This window comes from Nomascus leucogenys, chromosome X (assembly GCF_006542625.1).
Source record: "Nomascus leucogenys isolate Asia chromosome X, Asia_NLE_v1, whole genome shotgun sequence".
Taxonomy (NCBI): domain Eukaryota; kingdom Metazoa; phylum Chordata; class Mammalia; order Primates; family Hylobatidae; genus Nomascus; species Nomascus leucogenys.
Window position 1 is genome coordinate 49,922,362 of NC_044406.1, and position 22,232 is coordinate 49,944,593.

Here is a 22,232-nt window from a genome sequence, read left to right on the forward strand (position 1 = left end):
TCACCAAACCAGACAACTCACTGGCTACTATGGTGTGATGCACACAGATAAATATGGTTTCTAGAATTTAGTTCTGCAAAGCCACTGGGGGTGAGAACAGGGGATATGAGATATATGCTAAAGAATCCACCGCTTTTAGGAAGAGACTGGGTTTGAGTAAATCTGTTGGGAGGGTAGTAAGCTCATCAGCTCAGCCTTTTAAACCTCTTCTGCCATGCGACTTTGCAGATACAACCAGACCTCCAAAGAAAGATGAAGAAAATGGAAAGAATTATTACTTTGTATCTCATGACCAAATGATGCAAGACATCTCTAATAACGAGTACTTGGAGTACGGCAGCCACGAGGATGCGATGTATGGGACAAAACTGGAGACCATCCGGAAGATCCACGAGCAGGGGCTGATTGCAATACTGGACGTGGAGCCTCAGGTAATGTCCAGCCTCCCCGAATGTCTGACATCCTGCCTGCATGCCCATAAGCACAGATTCTGAAATCAAAAATGCCATCAGAAAGTCACAGGTCACATAATAATTTCATAAACTACAGAAAAGTGTCAGTAATGGAGGCATTGGGGTTTCACAGTCTAGAATGCCAGCTGACTAATCTTTGGACTCGGTGCACACACCATGTATTTAAGAAGCAGAGATTATTCTCTTAAGAGGTTTATTATATGCAGAAGCTCAATAAGGTTCCTGATTGGGTCTACGCCTGCCAGAAATCCTACGATCATCCAACCTCAGGATGAGGCTCTGGCACTTTGTTATCACAACAGCCACCTTCCCTCTCTGGGTACAGCTCACGCCGGACCATCAGAGCCTCTACCAGCACATTATGTTAATCTCCAGTGAGAAACTGATCCTGGGGCCTGGGTCTGAAACACAGCACTAGCTTTATGAAAGCAAGCATGAGTGAGCCCAGATGTCAGAGACAGCAGGGATGGAAACCTATGGTGGCTCTCAGCCTCTGCCATTTCCTTACCTGAACACAATGCCTGACACTGAGCGAAAACTAGGAGAGAGATAAAGACTTGGAAGAGGACTCCAAAGAGAGCCAGACACAGAGATGATGAAATGGTTTCTAGATATGTCTTGCAATAGGAATTATTAAACTTGAAAAAGAGAAAGCTGAAGGCTTTACATCAAAAATGCTGACAAGCTGTTTTTTCATCTCTGAGTACAAACCAAGTAGATATGGGAGGTAAAGTACAGTAGGAAGGATTTGGGAGTTGTAGACATCAAGGTGGGTTATAGGAGAGGCTTGTGGGTGCCCATGTGACTCCCGGGTCTGCCATTTCTAGGACCGATCTGTACCAAATCTCCTTTAACACTTAGAAATAGAACCAGTATGCTACCTGCTGAAATAGTAGACCAGCTTCCCTCAAGCAGGCTGTGTTTGATCAGGAGGCTTACCTGGCTATCCTAGGCAGGGCGAATCGCTGTTCAGGGGCCACTGTATGAGACTTGGTCCCCTAACCATCCCTAAAGCAAGGACAGAACCTATATAACCAGAGTCTGTGTGACCTGGGACCTGACAGCTCAGTTTCTGGGCTCCGGGATCCTAATTCGTGGCCAGTGGGTTCACCATTTCCATTTACAACACCTGATGGGGTTCTTGAACTTGGAACTTTGGAAACCACAAAAGGATCTGTTTAAGGGGCTAGGGAGGAAAGCAGCAGTAGGGTGAACACTGCCGTTTACTTAACAATTAACTTGGACCTATATAGAACTAAATATATGATGTGTACCACAGATTGATTTTTGTTTAACTACTAATCCCTCCTTACTAGGGATTGGAAAAATCTTCTGGCCAGGGGTGGCTAGAGGCAAAGTCTCAATCCTGGTCCTGGTCTTCGACATCCTCTCCTTGGGTTCCACACTGGTCTTCACCTGAACGTCGTTTTCTGCTGGTAGTAATGTCTCTAGCAGTATGCTGGCTGCAGGGCTCCTCAGACTCCCTCTGCATTATCTAAGTCCACTTTCGAGGGCTTTCTGCCTTACCTGCCTCTGCTGCTGCCGCCGCCACCGCCACTGCTGCTGCTGCCGCTGCTGCTGCTGCTCCACCCATAGCGTCCAGCTCTCCCTGTCTCCTTGCCCTTGCACAGCCATGCATTGCTCTGCACTGCTGAGTGGGAGACACTTCTCTCAGCCTCCTCAGGACACCCACAGCAGTTACTTTCACCCATTGCAATTGGCCCCAAAGCACCTCCTCACCCCGGCTGGGCACTCTCCTCTGCTCCCCTGAGTGCTGGATGAGCTCACCTGCACTCTTCTCTCCTGCTTCCTGGGTCCCTGCCTCTCAGAACTGTGATCTCTCAGATCCACCTAGCCCTGAGGGCCGGCCATAGGCATCCTGGCTGCCTGAGCCTCTTTGGGCCAGCGGCCCTGGGGATAGGGATTGCCCAGGTCCTGCTCCTCCTGTTGGTCTGGTTGACCACACTGGTCCCAGGCCCTCCTGCGCAGGCCAGCCTCATGCTAGTCCTGGTCTCACAATGACCATTGCATACCACAGTACGGCTGAGGATGCCCGCAGTCTGCACCGACTGGGCTTCACTGTCGGGCTTCTCTGCCCTCAGCCCAGTCTCCTCAGCTGGACGAGGCCTTCATCCTGCCTTCAGGATGCCCGTGACCATGAACAACTTGCTTTCAGGCAGAGCCTCATTGCTCCAGTGAGGCTCTCTCCTTAGGACATTTTTCTCCATCCCCGCTTTCCCACTCCAGCTTCTTAGATGACCCCTCTACTGTATCTCACAGACAGTTTAATCCAACAAACTTGTATTAAGCCCTTATTATATGTCAAGCACAGGGTCAGGAGCTAAGAATACAATTCAGAAGACAAGATGGTGAGGATGAAATTCCTTCCTCATTGTACATCCAAAACTGTCCATAACAGAAGGGCCTTGTGGCGTTTTTTAGAATCCTCTCACTTCTGCCAAACTACATGTGGACCATAGGAAAACCACCTAACACATGTCCAGCTCTTTTAGTGCAGGCCTAATACTTTATGCCATCTTATTTCAGACAACTGAGGCCCAATTGAGCACGTCTAATAATACTATATGATAAGATGTTGTGGTCCAACTTTAAAGCTAGAGGATGATGGTAAAGACATGAAACTAGAAAGAAATTAATAACCTAGCTTCTCATAAAATAGTAATAGATTATGTTCTTATAGTGCTGTATATTTTGCCAGGTATTATGACTCCTTACCTAATCCTTGTAACCCTATGAGCTGGAGATCAGTATCTACTTTTGTAGATGGAGAAACCAAGGCTTAACATAATTGTGACTCGATTAAGGCTTTACAGCCAATTGAAAGTGAGGTGTGAAGTTGAACTGTGTTGATTTTTAAATTTTTATTCTTTTACAATAAATCCCCACTTCCTTTCACTGTACCACCCTAGAAGAGGTAACCCTGGGAATCCTTAAGATGGTTCACCTTATCCATAGTAGTACAATGTAAAGCCTCATTTTTTTTAAACGTTCAGAAAAATCTATAATTCAGTCAAACCTAAGAAAAACTATAGAATTTATTTCTCATGAAAATAAAGCTATGGCTCAGAAAATAATCTGTGCCCCTAAAGCTGAAACCGTAATAGCCCCAGTGTGTAATCAGAGCTTAATGTGATGGTTTTAGATTTTAACTTTATTCTGATGTATCCATTTGTAGCATGGAAAAGTTAATAGTAGCAGAATATTTGTAGTTTTGCTTTTGCCCACAGCGGAAGAGGTCATCATCAAGAGGTAGCATACAGTCTTGTTAGGAAAATCCATAGTTTAAAACAAGAGCCAGGTTCTGAACCAGAGACTATTTTGTGAAATCAGTTAGCTCTCTTGAGATGGGTTCTGGGATCACTGCTCTCTTCCTAAACCCTTAGATTTTTGTACAAAATGACTCATATGCTTGCCCCTGTGTGCCTTTTAAGTTTGCAAACCAGAATAGATATCTGCATCTTATACACTTGGGTCAAATGAGTTTCTATTCCTTGAGGATAATAACCTGAGATTAATTATTGGCCATAGCCAAGCCATAGAATCAATTTATCTCCACAAATGTTAAATTAATGTTACTTTGACTATCTGAATCTAGCATGCTCTCAGTGATCTTTCTAGAGCATGCTCTTTCTCTCCCTGTCCATATCTGTCCCTGTTTCTCTCTCTCTCTCCACACACACACACACACACACACACACTCTCTCTCTCTCTCTCTCTGTCTCTCTCTCTCCCTCTTCCCCTCTCTCTCACTCTCTGTCTCTCTCTCTGTCCCTGTCTCTCTCTCCGAATCCCAGAGAGATTCGGAGAGAAGTATTTGCCCATGAACATTGAAAAATTTGTGCCTCATCCTGAGTCAGAAAGGAAGTGGGTTTAGAGTTCATCTTTAAGTCACCTATTAACTGCCTGAGAGAGGGGAATCCTTGTGAGCAATTCCATTTCCTGTCCCTGAAGTAACTCTGAACCTCAGCCAGGCTACCACAGCACCAAAAGTGGCACCTACTTGAGACCCGTAAGTAGTGCAGAGTATGGCACAAAGACCTTCAAGAACAGGCGAGGAAATGTGTGGTGAGTCTGCTGAAGATATGAGGCTGACTAGACAGGAAAATCTCAATCAGGATTTGAGGCATCTTAGAATTTTTGAAAGTACAATAATAAAGTATAGAAATAGAAAAAGCCACAAAAAGGAGGAGAAAGCAAATATGCTAACCACAGGGCTACTTTAGTTACTGTGATAAACATTAAATTTGGCTCTGAACTTCCTGACAACCAGGGCAAAAAAAAGGAAATCAAGGAATATAACCTGATTCATAGACATAAGAGTCATTTGGCAATGTGAGGAACATGGCCACCATTGATGGTTTTATGCGGTGAGTGCAGTCTCTGGATATAGACCAAGGGCGTGAATGCAGTGCAGAGATGGGCAGTCTACAGGAAGCTAAACTAATGTTCCAAGCAGTTTGTTTTCTGCTGTTGTAATGTGATAGCTGGAATGGAAAACATGAGAAGGACTGGGTAGCTGGCAGGCTGGGCCACTGAGTAGAGAAAAAAAACATTTCATGCCCAGGGTGTCATTCTCTACTTCATCTGTGGGTTCCGTTCAGCATCCAGGCTGAGTGGACTTCCATCTAGCACTTAGAGTAGCTTTGGGGATAGAAGCAAATTGGATTCTTTCCCATCTCAGTTGCCCAGAAGCAGGCTATGGGATGGGTATATGTGTGTGACCGGGAGTAGGGGTGATGAGAAAACCTTGTCTCAGCTGACCCTGTATTCACCTGATCTATGAGCATAGGAAGGAAGGAGAAAAGGCCTAGGATAATACTGACATAAAGAATATTTCTAAGTGAAGATCCCTGTTAGCTTGCTTGAGCTATATATGGACTTCGTCATAATGTTTGTTCCTTGCTTAAGTCTTCAGCCACAAAAGGATTGACAAAGAAATTGCCAGTTACCTCTTTCAAAAATTAACATATGCAAGCTTAAGGAGCTTTCTTACCAGAAGAATCAGAGCCTAGGACTTTAAGAATTAAAAAACTTTGATGGATAAATACAATGTACCAGTCTCCCTCAACCCACAAGAAGATGCTGTGTGACTAAAATTCAGAAATATAATCCTAGTGAAAGCCAACCTTGCACTAAAAAAAGAAAGAAGCTTTCATGTCAAATTTGTCTCTTACGTGCCTGTATGCACAAAGAGGCTAAGAGAGTCCCTTCAGCCAAGAGAGTAGAGTGCTCTGTAGATGAACTTGCCTTAAAAGACAAGATAAATTCTGTGCAAATTATATATACTATTTTTACATTTTAATTTTTTCATAAGGGCAGTTTATGCTGGGTGCCGTATTGGGCATGAGTGAGACAGCTGAACAAGGCACAGTCCCTGCCCTCAAGGAGGGTACCCACTAGTCCCTGGGGTCTTGTCTTGGGTTTCCCATGTGATGGGTACTTCAGGAGCACATGGGACGGTCTCAGAGCTCACAAAGGACTTCCCAAAGAAAAGAGCATCAGTACTGAGTTCCGAAGGATTACTCAGCCAAGCAAAAGAGCAAGTGGGGAAGGGGAAGAGAGGATGGGAGGTCCAGGCAGAGGGAGTAGTAAGTCAAAAGGCCAGGAAGCCAGAGAGAGTCTGGCCCTTTCTGGAACTGAAAGTAGTTCAGGAAGGCTGGTCCATGGAGCCAAAGGGGCAGAGAGAAAGGCTGAAGAGGTTAAGCATAGGCATGCTTGTGAGGGAGAGAGGTGACATTCATGCTGAGGAGTATACAGTTTATCCTGAGGCCAAGAGGGAACTGTTGAATTCTGAGCAGGGGAGCCATGGGTTTTGAATTTCAGAAAGATCATTCCAGTAGCAGGGTAGAGTATGGACTGGAAAGCAGCAAAACCAGAGGCAGGGCGACCAGTCTAATTACTATTACAATAAGCTGGGCAAAAGATGGAGCAATAGGAATAGCACGAAGCAAGCAAATTTAAAGACCATTTAGAAAGCAAAATATGTGGGGAGCGGGATAGTTAAATTCTTGTGTAAATGACAGCAAGATATTTACCCCAGCGCATATGAATTAATCACATGTCAGTCACTTGTGAATTGGGTACCTGTATGTGTTGGGTTTTGTTCCTTGGAAGGGAATTTGTAACCTCCAAGATAATCATATCCTCCTGGGCAGGAGCTGAAACAGTAATCCCTTAGCAGAATCAACTCCCACAGCGTCTGATTGCAGCGTTGCAGTATATCTATCCAAACTAGTAGCTTGCATTTAGAGGTTTTCAGTGCCTTGGAAGGGAACTGAAAGGGATCTCAGAGGCCCTTCTGTCTTGAGTGCAGCATTTTCTCATGTGCCTACACATTGCCCGCAGCCACACAGTGTCTTTGGCGACAGGACTAAGACACAAAGTCTAGGGCTCCTAACTCCAGCCCTGGGCAAGGTTCCCCCTTCCCCAGGAGTCCCAGGGGGCTTTTCTGCAGAGCAACACACAGTTACAGTGGACAGATTTGCTAGCAATCCTTGGCTAGCAATTTGAAATTTGAAATGTGAGGGAGTGGCCTCCAGATTAGTGGTAAAACCAGCCGGCAGGTCCAAGTCTCCCCTTAAATCCATTTCCTGTTGATTAAAATTCAGGCTACAACTAATAGCCAGGTTTAAATGAACATTAACCAACATAATCAGTGTTAACTTTTATGAAGAAAAGTAGATTGATTCATGAGTCATAAGAAAAATGTCCAGTTTGCCAACTTTTATTTTCTGATGGCTATTGTCCATCCTTTAGAAAAAAGTAATATAAGTTATGTATAAAGTTGGTAAATTTAATAATACCTTGCCAAAAATTTGAGCCAAGAGCTTGGAATTTTCAGTTGTATAAACATTTTTATAGACTCATTTGAAAGTTACATTAGTTATTTCTTCTTTTAAGTCGGGATTTTTTTTTTTTCTTAACACAGGCACTGAAGGTCCTAAGAACTGCGGAGTTTGCTCCTTTTGTTGTTTTCATTGCTGCACCAACTATTACTCCAGGTTTAAATGAGGTAAGAATCAATCTGTTTTTCCCCAAATAAGCTGTAAAGATCAAGCCTTACTCCCCAGCACAGTCAGAAGCATGTCAGTCTACATTTGCAGCAAGGCTGCTCTGATGAAATGGGATGTGGAATAGAATGCTACATGGGACAGCCTTATCAGTAAGCTGACTTCTAAAATCTGAGGACAAACCCCCTCACTCCCACCAGGACCGAGGCGTCCCAGGTGTCTCACAACCTCCAGGGCTGCCAGCCTACTCCCTCTCCGGATAGGGATTATGCAGCCCCTGGAGTGGAACCTTTGTGGAATTTCTCTCCAGGCCTCTGGAGACTACCAAACCTAGAAATCAGCTCTGTCCACTGTCAAGCCAGCTCAAGTCAGAAACTGCCACAGACGTGGTGCTCATGAGAGTTGGCTGCCGACTTAGAAGGTTTTCCATTGCTGAGCAGATCAAAGGGTAGTTACCATGTGTCTGCTAAGTGTAGCAGTGCCTATCTGCTGTCGGTTCCTTAGTTAAGAGGAGACTCTTATACAAAGTCTTCCTGAAGACCATTGCTTTCTCAGGTTCTAGAAATCATCAGAGGACTCTTGATTGACTCTGTTCAGTCAACACTGACCTAAACTCACCCAAGCTTAAAATCTAGTTAAATCATGGCTTGGAAATTTTCCCTTTGTGTACCTTTAAGGAAGATTCAGGATTTTGATTTACCTATGTTACTCTTATTTTCTGTCATTATGTTTTTGTCATTTCATCTGCAAGAGGTATATTCCTTTGTAAAATTCTACCTTCCCATCTTATTTAATACACAAGCATGTTTGAAACTCCACATTGTGGTTAGCTTTTATCCTTCAGTTGCCATGTATTTTTCTTGAATCATCATCTTTGCTTTGTTTTTGTTTTGCCTGTTTTCCTGCCCTTTTACTAATTTTCCATAGCTGCCAAAATGGTGCAGAAAATTGCCTGTAAGTACCAGCTAGGAGGTGGTGAAATACAGCCGTGTTTCTTTTAATAGATTTAGAATGTAGACACTTTGTTCCCACAAATCCTTGCTTTTGCTGTTAGAATAAAGGCATTTTGTTTTCACTGAGTTAAACCCTGCTCACGTGTGAGTCAAGCACACAGACAAGCTGTTGTCGAGGAAGAGACTGACAAATATAGCTTCGTCTTAAAAGATTCTTAAGAGGGAGCTTTATTTTTCTGTAAAGAGACCTACATTAAAAATGTGATACTTTCAGCCATAAATTTTCTTGAATATTTTCATCAGCCCAGCTTGCTGAGCAAATCATAAACTCTGCTAGTGGTTTTTGAGGCTCAGGACTATATATTCAAATAGAATCCCGTGTGCCAGAGAGTGATGTTGTAGGAATTGTTCCTTTTCATCCTGGTAGGAAGCACTCCTGTCTTTGGGTGAATGCACGTTTGCTAAAATGGCGTTTTTTGCATTGTGTTGATTATAAAGTAAAGCCACAGTGAAAATACTATGCTTTTTAAGTGCAAGCCGAACTAGAAGGTGATGATTAACTGGGGTCTTATCTACACTGTAGTACTTAACACTAACATTCAAAGCATGCCCTGTCCTGCTTTGAAATGCCTGTAAAAGAGGACAAAACAGGTAGGACATTCTTGGTTCAGAGTGCCCTGAGAGAAAAGATTGAGTTCCTGTCTGCTGTGGTGTCTGCGCATGCCCACTGCAGTGCCAGGACAGAATCAAGCAAGTCTCTTTATCTCACTTCTAGTCCCCTTTCTTGAGAGCTGTACCCAGAGAGCTGAGGCTTGCCTGGACCTCCCAGCAGCCTCCCAGGAAGGGTCTCTTGCCAATAACAGAGGGGCCTTAGAGAAGAGGAGGGGAGGGGCCCTAAGCCAGTACTGGGCACTATGGCTCCTAGGTCCTTGAAGGTACCGCATCTTTTATTTTCTCTGGAGATCTGTCTCTGTCACCCAGAGCCCCCATTTCCTGGAAGAATTGCTCAGTCTCTTGATTTTAGGTTTAATACTTATAAAACCCTATAATGACTGGCACTAGTCAGACAAGTGCTTGTTCTTTTGACAGCATTTATTAAGCACTAACTATGTGTAAGGCACTATGCCTAATGCTGGGGCACAGCAATTACAGGGCACACAAGACAAGTTTATGCCCTAGCTGGAGGGAGAGCCACTAATCAAATAAAGAGGTATTTCATTATCTCTATGTATATTTAAGACAGCCCAAGAGCTCACCCACCTAGTGTTTGGCAGGTAGGGGGTGGTTAATTTGACTCACAAAGTTCCCTAGTGTCAAGGTTGAACTTGCCCTTTGGGAGTTCAGCATGACAAATTTGACTTGCGAAGATATAGAGGCAGACTTCTTTCTGGTGGCTCTTAAGAGACCCCTGTCTTGAAAGAACTGCCACTGTAGCAGAAGCTGTACTTGCATGACAAAGCTGGGACCCTAAACTCCCTCCTCCTGTTGGATCCCTCTTGCGAGAGTTCTTAAAATCTGTGGCAAGCTGCAGCTTAGGGAACATCCTTTGTTGCAGCAAACCTCCCTAGAGTTCAGTAGCTTCTCTTCCTTCTGTTTTTTTCATAAGAGATATGAGGACCTACGAACAGTGACATTTGTCTGCCGCTTCTAATGCAGACCAATTTGGGGGGATTCATCAGATGCCAGGTGCTGTTTATTGGGGAAACAGCCTTATTCCAGCCATTATTTGTAGCACTCAAAGAGCTTTTGCCTCTGGCATCAGCTGCTATTGAGTGAGTGCCATTATATGTAATTGAATTCCTGGAACGTGTGGCACCTTTAAGTACAAGAGGAAAAAATACAACTTAATTTGTCATCCAAGGGCAGGGACTTGTTGGTGCAAACACAGCTGGGCCCTGAGGCCTGGCTCCAGTGAGTGTGGAGGACCAAGGGGAGTGGGGCAAAGAGCTCCAGCCTTGCCACCATGGCCCTCTCGCCAATTGGGAGAATGGCTTGAGGCTAGGGCGGGGGGGCTTCCTGCTGGCCTGTTTGGGCCACCATAGCCACTGTAACCCACACCTGGCATGGCCCTACCAAGCCTGACTCTGTGAACAGGCACAGCTAGGCCTGAGTGGGGGTGGCGTGTTTCCTGAAGAGCGTCTGTTTTCTCTGGTTCGTCTGCTTTGTCATGGACCCTCTGTTGCATGTTGAGCAATCACTGTCTCCTCTGTCATGGAGCGGACTTGGCCTCATGCTGGCATATGGCATGTCAGGGTCTGGCCTTGACTGTTTCTGACACTGGGATGAACAAAAATGTGAAAAGAGAATGAATCCAACTGATTTCTCTCTTCTGTTTGCTTTTCCCTCCTCTCATGCCCACCCCTCCCTCCATCTTATCACCATTTAGGATGAATCTCTTCAGCGTCTGCAGAAGGAGTCTGACATCTTACAGAGAACATATGCACACTACTTCGATCTCACAATTATCAACAATGAAATTGATGAGACAATCAGACATCTGGAGGAAGCTGTTGAGCTCGTGTGCACAGCCCCACAGTGGGTCCCTGTCTCCTGGGTCTATTAGGCCTCTCCCCAGATATCTGAGCATAACTGGGAGCACCTCATTCGTGGAAAAGCCTCTTTGTTATCGGCCTTGTGTCAGCAGGTCATGGTCCCTAGAGACTACCTAGTTGTAGTGTGACCTACATTTATAATTATTGTCATGTCCAAATAGATAGGAGGAGAAAAACAATTACACACTAATTTAAAGAGACAGTATCTTTTTTAATCAGTTCTCCTAAACTTTAATAAAATGTATCTTTAAATGTATGTATTATTCAATCCTTTGGAATGTTATATTTTTGGAAATCATAGCTTTTTATTTCCAAGGCCCCTAAAAACTGCACAAAATAGATGCTGCTTTCTATAATCTATTTTAATAATAATAAACAATGATTCTGTTACCTTGACTGGGGGTGGAACACTACATTCTTTTTAGAGTCTGATTTTATGGATTGGAATATTGGAATATCTTTCTTTCCTTTATTTATTTGAAATAATTAGTGTAGTGATTACAAAACAGTCATAAATTTTTAAAGGCCTTTTTTCTCTCCTTTTTTTTTTTAGAATAGTATTTTTTTTTAAGTCCTTTATGTAACATCCAGATAATGTGATACTGTCTCTTTGAAGCACCCTGTAAACCTTTTAGAGATTTGAAGTTGGGTCTTGACTCTTAATGCATGTGGACAGTCGCGAGCGTTTATGCTGTCGGTGTGTCTGTGTTGGACAAAACAATCTGTAATCTACAGCAAAGTACATTCTACATTCCGTTCATGGGGCACACCCAGGGGAATAAGAATAAAATGCTATTATGACTAAGTTGTAAACCTATGCACATCCCTTGCATTTTGGGCAACTTTATAAAAAAAAAAGAAACTGATTTTTATTAATAATAATCATGTAGTGAAATGTGTTTGTAATTTTGTCTCAATTTAATTTGTTGTAAGGTGGGGTGGGGGGAATTGCTGGTTTCACCATTTCAGATCTGTGTTGTCTAAGAGTATTAACATTTTAATTAAGCAAAGAAATGAGGATTTTTAATCTGTATGTAATTGTTTTAAAGCACCCATTTTAAGAGAAAATACTGTGCAATGAAGAAACCAGTTTAGGCATTTGCTATAAACTGAAATATTCCAAAAGAATCATCTATAACAGCCCTGTAAATTCCTTTAAAATGATAACTAACAGGACAGTTTGACCAATTTTTTTTAAATATACTTCCTTTTATGTGTTCAATAATTAAATGCCTTTGGGTCCTTCATTTCATTACAGATTTGTTCAGGCTTCCAAGCTGATAATCTTTACAATTGTATAATTTGTTAGATGCTCATCGAAACTTTGAAGGCCCAGGAGTGAGTATCAGTTGGCAGGGCGACAAAGTAGCCTGCCAGAGCACAGCTGGACCATGTCTGACTCGCACAGAGCCATGCGCCCAAGGGCCACGGGTGTACTGGAGGCCACCTGTGGTCTCTCCTTCCTCTTGCTGTATCCCTTGGCACAGGGGAATCATCTGTCCTTGTTGCTTTAGAGACATTAACCATCTCATAACCCTTCCATGAAGTCACATTCTTCCAATACAGGAGATTTGGGCTGGGGTTCTCAGACTCTTTGCCAGAGGTCAGTAGAATGTTTTTCATTAGCGTGTGAGGGTGTGAAGTGCTTGTATTAACCTGTGATCCTTGAAAACATACCATCGTTTTTTGCTTCTTGTAGGTTAGATGGCCTTGTCACCTTGTGCCTTGGCAGGATGTGCAGGGTGTGTTCTGAGCCGAACAGCTCCTCTTAAAGGACCAAACAGAGAAGGCATTAGTATACTTCTTTTACGTTGTCAACACCCTACCCGCCTCCGCCCCCCATCGCCTATTATGAAATGGTGGCGATTTTTTTTTTCTGATGTTGTCCTTTTTGCCAGTGACCAGATGAGTCTGCAACTTACTAACAAGGTATTGAGTGAACTACTTCTGTTTGGGCCCCACAGTGGGGTGAGCAAGCCACCAAACCAGAGACAAGCTCAACAGTGGTCTCATGCTAGATGGAGAGAGAAACCTTCAAAGAGTTGTTTAGGGCTGTGTTAGGACTGATTCAAATCTGATAGATGCCAAGGCCAGACAGTCATTGCTGGTATGGTACTGACCACAGTTCGGGCTCTTAGTGTGAAGGTGCCCACTCTACCTCTTTTCTGGTGAAGCACAAAGACAACTACAACTAACACATGGGAAACAGAAACTTCCCTCCCTCTAGTGGAAACCCCCACGCCCCCACTTGCCCTTTGAGCCCACATCTCCAGAGATGCTGATGATGCCTGTCTTAAGCCATCTGCCATGTTTATAAAGGTGGATTAAGCAGAGGAGGAGAAAAGCAATGCCAACTTAGATGTCTGTGGCCCCAGAATTCACAGGCACTGTAGCACTCGTCCTCAGTGGCTTTATACATCCTCTGAGAAGCACACAGGCAGGCATCATTCTTGCCATCATTCCGATGGTGAAATCCCTGCATGCAGAATTCATTGACTTCTCAAAGATGTTATCTGTTCCATTCCACTAATACATGTCTTCTCTAAAGCAGTGTCTTTATGACCTAGCTGCATATACTTAAATTTCTGAATTCAGAGTAGTTTCAGTACATTGCTGCTGCTGCTGCTACTGCTACTGCTACATTACAGTTGTCCACTAAGCAATCAGAGAAAATTGCTAAAAGCTTCTTTACTGCTTCCATTCCATCAGCAGAACTTTTTTTTTCTTTCTTTCTTTTAAAGACCAGAATGAATGATTAGAGTACTAAATCTTATTAGTGGTCAATTGAAGTACTGGAGAGCCGTATTTTGAAGGTTCTCTCCCCCACCCAACTCCATTCCCCACAGCAAGAAAGGGAGTGTTTTTATATGTTGAATTATTTGTTAAAAAGATGAAACGTCCTGATTTTCCAATCACAAGACAGTAATTACTTTGCACATGCAGCATATCCCATTTTAATGCTAAAAAGGGAAATGTCACTCAATTTAATTCATCTGGAAGTTTCCCAGTGTCAAGATAACATTGTAGCCTTTTTAAATGCAATTAAATGTATCTCTTGTCAGGTGAGATGATTTAAAATATTTGCTCAGAGAGGAAAAGAAATGGTTGACCTACTTCTTGCTATTTGCATTCAGAAGGCATCGTCCCAGCCCATCCTATTGGTGGCAGAATATCTAAAGATGTCGCAAAGTCCCCCACTGCAGTAGAAATGCAGGAGGTGTTCTGTTCCCCGTCCAATTCCTTCTTAGGCTGCTAGAGACAGCCAGTGGGCCAAGCCTTCCCCTGTGCTCCAGGCAGGCCTGGGCTGCCGCTACTGTTATCTTTTTACAGCCTTTGATCTGATCGCTGCAGAGTTCTTTTGTTTTTAAATGACTTGTATTTGTCTCTTCATTAAGGCTTCAAGTTTATTTCTTGAAAAAGTTTAGTCAATTGAACCACCCTCCAGGAAGATTCCCAGCGTGGAAACTGCCTCTGAAAAACAAGGCAGCCCAAAGCCAGCTCTCTTTTGTCCTCCACTGATGTCATGTCCTTTTTTTTTTTTTTTTTTCATTTCAGGCCAGTTTCTTAACTTGGGGCAAAGAGAATGTGTTGCTAAAGCTACCAAGAAAACTGCTTGATTAACAAATTCTTAATAGAAATGCCTCCCACACTGTCTCTTTGGAAAGAGAAGGCACCTTGGAATCGGCATTCCAAAACCAAGCTCCTTGTCGTCCTCATCCCTCCTCCTTCTTGCTTCCTATTATCAAACTCGTGTGTGTTTCATGTTTTCTCAGAACTGAACACAGCCTCCTAATTCCATCCTCTTGACTAGGGCTTACAATACTGAGTGATTACAGCCTGTAATAGGTTAAAGGTCCCTGAGCGTGGCTCTCTTGTTCTGCGCCTCTAATTAATTCTTCTATTGAAAGATGCTTTCCTTCTAACTGCAGCTTACAGAAAGGCTACAAGCTTTAATCACAGATCATTTCATTTGCCAGAGGCTTTCCTTTTCTAACTCCTTTAGAAATAAGATTTCCCTCTCTGTTTGGAATCTCTGGATACAGGACTCTCCTCCAAGCTCATGGCTTGATTGGCTTTGCCTGTGCACACGCACATCAGTTTGCCTTAAACTTGGAGCTATGGGGAGTCCAGGATTTTCCAGCTTAGTGGGTGAAGTTTAGCTGTCACATACGTCCAGGAAGTGGGGGAAAAGGGGAAAAAAGAGGATATTCACCACCATGTTCCCATCTGGTCTTTCCCCTGCCTTGCTTTGTGCAGCAGGTGGGCAGACAGCCCACAGAAACAGAAGGAGAAAGAGGGCCGCACCATCTCTGGGGCCAGCACTCCCAAGTCTTAGCTCTTTGTGGGGATAGAAAATCCTGAGCTCCCACCACCTCTCATCTGACCCTCCATCAACTCCTTTGAACCTGTGCAAATGGACTGAGCAGAAGAAAATGGAAGGAGATGTTTGTCACCACACAGGAGACCTCCTTTCTGGCCCCAAGCACAACTCCATCTCTGCGTATGCTCAGAAACTCAGAATTTAGCTACTACTTATGTGTTAGCTCCATTCTCTCTGGTGTGTGACTGAGAGAACACGCCAGTGTTCTTACTGACAGAGGCTTAGGGGTGACCCTCTCTGGACCCAGGGGAAGTACAACCTCTGTAGCGGGAGTTGTCCTTGGGAACAGAAACAGACATTCCTCCACAGTGAGTGGCTCCCCCTATTTTTTTTTTTTTATTTGGAAGAGACCAAGAATTGGGGGAATTGATTTCCAGTCTTAGCTGTTTCCCGGAATGTCATCTGTGCAGGCAGGTAGGCGGCTGCCGGGTGCAGCAGGCAGCGTGACTGATGTGAAGGCCGCCCAATCCTCACGTGCTGAGACCCGAGTATCGTGTTTAATTGCAGTGTAGGCGTGTCGCCATTCAAACTCAGTTCTGGGGTGGTTTTGCATAAAGTTTTGCCGACGTGTTCTTTTTTCTGTATGTATTATTGCCTTTTTATAAAAGGTGTTGAAGTATTGTCTCAGTGATAAAAAGAGAGAGATGTTAATGGTTGTTGTATATTTCACCGTATCCAATTGTAAGTATTTGCAGGGTACAGCAGAGCCTTAGCTTGCAAGAGCGTTTGTGCAGGAGGTGTCCCTCAACACCCAGGAGCTGAAGGGATTGGAAAGGTTTGGATTCTTTGTAAATGTCCTGCTTTTCTTTCTCTCTGTGTGTATCTATTTACATGCCTTAGCACACGCCCTCCCATCCTGATCCCTTTGCCCTGTCGCCGGAACAACCAGAATGCTGGTGCGCTGCCGGCACAGTACAAGTTGATGAAACCCTAATCAGTTATCTTGTGTGACAGGGGAAGAAGAGAAACTCCATAGTATTCCTTGTAGAATATACATACCTGTAGGATGCTGTGTAATGGGAAACCATAGAATTGGGCTTTTGTCATTTCAAAGTTGGAGAAATGTATGAATAAAATGTATAAAACATGAAAAGGCAGTTGTCTCCTCAGATTGCAGGCCAAACAGCTTGGGGACAAACAACAGAGGGTTAAAAGAAGAGGGATGGCCTGATTTCTAAAGGCTCCTGCAGAGTTCATCCACACAGTTAGGCCTCAGACACCTTCCCGCAACGGTTGGGGCGGGGTGGGGGTGTTGCAGAGGGACAGCTCCTGGCCCTGTAAAGGAGCACGCCCCAGGCTCCTGGTGCCCATCCTGCAGGTTTCAGTCTTCAGCCATGGCTGTTAACAGACGGCATCCTGCGAGCAGTTCCAGCTCAGTTGCTTGCATTTGGATGCAGGCTTAAAATAGCTTCATCTTAAAAAAAAGAAAAGAAAAGAAAAAAGAAAAAGTCTAAGTTGTGACGTCTCCTAGAAATAGAAGTCTAAATTGATTTCGGTGGTGTAGGTGCCACAGCATGGAAAATGTGGCCCTTGGTTGACATTTGCATCAAGAGCTGTGGGAGGATGCCTGCTCCAGGACTGCCGCTCTGCCCAATGCCTTTGTGATTTCATGGTTTGATTTGGTCTCTGGCTGGAGTCTGGGACGTGCTTCCTGGTGTGCCTCACTAACCTGGTTTACACACGATTCCTTCCCTGCCCTTGCCCTACGCTTTGCCCAAGCAAGGAACCATGGTGGCTTCAGAGACAACACTTGTATGTGTCACACACACCCCAGAAAGAGCCCAGGCCTGAATGAGCTTACCTGGCTCACTTTCAGAAGACCCATATGAAGGAAACATAAACTACCAGTGATTATTTGCTTTACTCAAATAAATATCACGCTACAAAAATTGTATAGAAGAGTTTAGGCCACATTCAGACCCAAAATTTGAGCCCCTGGCCTTTTAGTTCAGAAAATCCTGTTACTTTTGTACAGACTTCTTACCCTAGATATACAGAGGACAGAAAGCAAAATGCTACCATTAAGCTCATTTTTTTGAACTTCGTGATATTTAAAACACATCCAACATGTCAATATTAAGCTGGTAGAAAAATATAATAAACATGTCTTTTCTGTGTTTTTGCCCAGTTTGCTATAATACGATAAACTGAAGAAATAACACTAGGGATCATTCCATGAACCGCTATGAACAGCACATCATGCAAAAAGAATGCAATGAGATTGGTGCAGGGTAATAGAGTTCAAGGTCACTGAAGGTTGCAAGCCCCATGAAAGGTCAGTGTTGTAGTGCAAGCGAGCCACCCAGCCACTAAAGGAAGGGATGCTCTGGGAGAGAATGTTCCAGAAAGTGGTATGTGACTTTAACAACAAGTGAGCACACACACAAGGCATGGGGCCTGCAGATAAGATCCCATGGCTGTGGCACTGTTGGAAATACTGCACCCACCACACGTATTCCCTAATCTCCTCACCCATCATTACCTTTCAAGCCAGGTACAGTGGCTCTCTCCTGTAATCCCAGCACTTTGGGAGTCCAAGGCGGGCAGATCACTTGAGGTCAGGAGTTCGAGACCAGCCTGGCCAACATGGTGAAACCCCGTCTCTACTAAAAATACAAACATTAGCTGGGCATAGTGGTGGGTGCCTGTAATCCCAACCACTCGGGAGGCTAAAGCAGGAGAATCCCTTGAACCCAGGAGGCAGAGGTTGCAGTGAGCCGAGATTGTGCCACTGCACTCCAGCCTGGGTGACAGAGAAAGACTCCATCTCAAAAAAAAAATTAAAAAATAAATCAGGCGGTGGTGCCCAGAAATGTTTTTGCCATAGATGCATTCTTAGGCAGGATCTCGAAAAGCTTCAATCTACTGCTGTTGCCCTCTTCACTCCTCCAAAGGCAGCTTTATAACCCTCCCCCCATGGCCACTTGCCCTGCAGAGAATCTGGCTCCCTTCTGCCTCCAGAATGGTCTGATGAACAACTTGAGGGTGACAGAGGGGGCAGCCTGCTGGGACCTCAAAAGTGGCTTCAGGCCGGGCGCAGTGGCTCACGCCTGTAATCCCAGCACTTTGGGAGGCCAAGGCAGGCAGATCACCTGCGGTCAGGAGTTTGAGACCAGCCTGGCCAACGTGGAGAAACCCTGTCTCTACTAAAAATGCAAAATTAGCCTGGCGTGGTGGCGCATGCCTGTAATCCCAGCTACTCGGGAGGCTGAGGCAGGGGAATCGCTTGAACCCGGGAGGCAGAGGTTGCAGTGAGCAGAGATTGTGCCATTGCACTCCAGCCTGGGTGACAAGAGGGAAACTCAGTCTCAAAAAAAAAAAAAAAAAAAAAAAGTGGCTTCGGGCCTGCAGGATGTTAAACTGAGGCCGGAGATGGGAAATGGAGACCATGTACAAAGCAGGTGGCAGCAGCTTAGCCACACAGATCAACAGCTTACCACAGAATTTCCCTCAGAACTTTCTGGAGGTGGTGGAAATGTTCATTTCTTGTTTTTAGTGGTGGTTGCATGGGTGTATACAATGGTCAAAACACATTAGACTGAACACCTAGGATCTGTGCATTTTATTTTCTGTAAAATATGTCTCAGTTACAAAAAAGAAACAAGGAAAACCATGATCATCTTTGCAGCTGCCAAAAAAAAAAATCACTTCACAAAATTCAGCACCCAGTTCTAATTTAAAAACAAAAAACCCTTAAAAACAAGATAGGAAATATTCTTAACATATACAGAATAACTGTTTCAACCCACAGCCAACATCATCCACCTAGAAGTGACAGAACAAAAGCATTAAAATTGCCATTATTTAAAAATTAAATGACACGTGATCATCATAGAATGATTAGAAAATATGGATAAACAAACAAAATAAAGGTAGATTCAACCACATTCTGCTATGCAGAGCCAACTGCTATAAACATATCTATGTATATCTGTCAGGCTAGCAGGCTAGTATAAATTTATATATGTGTGTTTGTGTGTGTGTGTGTATATATATATATATATATATGTATGTTTTGCTTTTTATTTTTTTTTTCATTTTTGAGACAGGTTCTCACTCTGTTGCCCAGGCTGGAGTGCAGTAGCATAATCACAGCTCACTGTAGCCTTAACCTCCTGGACTCACATGACCCTCCCACCCCAGCCTCCCCAGTAGCTGGGACTACAGGCCTGTGCCACCACACCCAGCTAATTTTTGTATTTTTTGTAGAGATGGGGTTTCACCATGTCACCCAGGCTGGTCTCAAACTCCTGGGCTCAAGCGATCTGCCAGTCTCAGACTCCTAAAGTGCTACTATTGCTTTTAAAGCATTTCTCAACAACAGAACAGAGTATAACCATTGGAAAAGACACAAAATTGTCCATATTTGCTAATAATATCATTGTATACCTTGAAACACAAAAAAAGGACAACTAGACAACAAGTAGCTGAGTTACAAAGCAGCTACTCGGGAGGCTGAGACAGAAAAATCACTTGAACCCAGAAGGTGGAGGTTTCAGTGAGCTGAGATTGTGCCATTGCACTCCAGCCTGGGTGGCACAGCAAGACCCTGTCTCAAAAACTGAGTAATAAAGAGCAGATACAAAAACACCCAGAAATCAATAGCATTCTTATATATTCGCAGTAAAGTTAGAAAATTAAATGGGGAAAGGATGCCATTCTCAACTGCAACAAGTGTTTTCAAACTAACAAATCCATGGAATCGACATGAGAAAAGGGCAAAGCTGCATTAAGAATATAAAAGATGCAGGCCGGGCGCGGTGGCTCACGCTTGTAATCCCAGCACTTTGGAAGGCCGAGGCGGGCGGATCACGAGGTCAGGAGATCGAGACCACGGTGAAACCCCGTCTCTACTAAAAATACGAAAAAATTAGCCGGGCGTGGTGGCGGGCGCCTGTAGTCCCAGCTACTCGGAGAGGCTGAGGCAGGAGAATGGCGTGAACCCGGGAGGCGGAGCTTGCAGTGAGCCGAGATTGCGCCACTGCACTCCAGCCTGCACGACAGAGCAACACTCCGTCTCAAAAAAAAAAAAAAAAAAAAAAAAAAAGATGCAAATAAGCAGAAATATTTTTGGATGAAAGAAATATTTTAATGGCATCAGTTCTTTCCAAATTAATGTAGGCTTAATATAATACCAAATCAAATGCCACACAATGATTTTTCTGTACCTTTATAAAATGACTGTTCATTGGCTGGGCGTGGTGGCTCACACCTGTAATCCCAGCACTTTGGGAGTCCAAGGCAGGCAGATCACGAGGTCAGCAGTTCGAGACCAGCCTGGCCAACGTGGTGAAACCCCGTCTCTACTAAAAAAAAAATACAAAAATAAGCCGGGCGTGGCGGGGCACAGCTGTAATTCCAGCTGCTCAGGAGGCTGAGGCAGAATTGCTTGAACCCAGGAGGGGGAGGTTGCAGTTAGCTGAGATTGCACCACTGCACTCCAGCCTGGGCGACAGATCGAGACTCGGTTTCAAAAAAAAAAAATTTATATATATATATTATATATATATTATGTATTTTATATATATAATTTTATTTATATATATGTATACCAAAATTAGTTTCAGCCCAATTAAAGAGTTAAATATTAAAATTCAGTGCTAGAAAATGAAAACAAATAGAATGAGTAGTCAGAAAAACTCTGGAAGAGGGTAACTTTTTAAGATTATGCAGGAGAAAAAAGTCAGAAAGCAATTGAAAGATTTGACCCCATGAAACCATTACAGCATTTTTTTCTTTTCTTTTTTTTTTTTTTGAGACGGAGTTTTGCTCTTGTTGCCCTGGCTGGAGTGCAGTGGCATGATCTCGGCTCACTGCAACCTCCGCCTTCTGGTTTCATGCAATTCTGCCACCTCAGCCTCCGGAGTAGCTGGGATTACAGGTGCCTACCATCACACCCGGCTAATGTTTGTATTTTTAGTAGAGACGGAGTTTCACTATGTTGGCTAGGAGTTTGATCTCAAACTCCTGACCTGGTGATCCACCCGCCTCGGCCTCCCAAAATGCTGGGATTACAGGCATGAGCCACCACGCCCGGCCAAAACCATTACAGCTTTGATATGAAAACTTGTAGACCACAAACAGAAAGGAAAGGCATTTTACAGCAAATATAATATACAAAGAGTTAATATATTTATTATACAATGAAGACATAAAGTGGTTAAAAATGCTAACATTCCAACAAATGAACAAAGGACATGATGAATATTGCACAGACTATACAGAGAGCTACTGTTAAAAACACTGAAAAATATCTCAATGATCAAGAAAATGTACGTGGCACAGTGGCTCGCACCTGTAATTCTAGCACTTTGGGCAGCTGAGGCAGGTGAATTGCTTGAGCCCAGGAGTTCGAGACCAGCCTGGGCAACATGTCAAAACTCCATCTCTACAAAAAGTACAAAAATTAGCCAGGCGTGGTGGCCTGCGCCTGTAGTCCCAGCTACTCAGAAGGCTGAGGCAGGAGAATCACTTGAACCTGGGAAGCGGAGGTTGCAATGAGCTGAGATCCTGCCACTGCACTGCAGCCTGGGTGACAGAATGAGACTCTGTGTCAAAATAAATAAGTAAATAAAAAAAATTAAAATAATAAAGGCAAACTGGACATGGTGGCACACACTCGTGGTCCCAGCTACTCGGAAGGCTGAGGCAGGAGGATCACTTGAGCCCAGGAGGTCGAGGCTGTAGAGAGCCATGTTTGCAACACTGCACTCCAGCCTGGGTGACAACAAAACCCTGTCTCTAAATAAATAAATAAAAATAAAGGCAATCAAGCTGGGTGTGGTGGCTCACGCCTGTAATCCCAGCTAGACAGGAGGATCACTTGAAGCCAGGAGTTTGAG

The 22,232-nt window shown here is 44.0% G+C and overlaps 1 protein-coding gene across 11 annotated transcripts in view; it reads left to right on the forward strand.

Moving 5' to 3' along the window:
* The window catches only part of CASK (calcium/calmodulin dependent serine protein kinase), a 429,188-nt gene extending 412,705 nt beyond the window's left edge, over window positions 1–16,483 (forward strand). For 6 of the 11 annotated variants that reach the window (XM_030806425.1, XM_030806420.1, XM_004092436.3 and 3 more), the window contains 3 exons: window positions 229–431; window positions 7,423–7,506; window positions 10,844–16,483. In XM_030806425.1, the coding sequence (XP_030662285.1) occupies window positions 229–431; window positions 7,423–7,506; window positions 10,844–11,020 (464 nt within the window). In that variant the 3' untranslated portion in view covers window positions 11,021–16,483. Of the gene's footprint in view, window positions 1–228; window positions 432–1,789; window positions 1,910–7,422; window positions 7,507–10,843 lie in introns of all 11 variants that reach the window. The other 5 variants (XM_030806416.1, XM_030806417.1, XM_030806419.1 and 2 more) reach the window with 2 other exon arrangements.
* The last annotated feature ends 5,749 nt before the right edge of the window (window positions 16,484–22,232 follow it).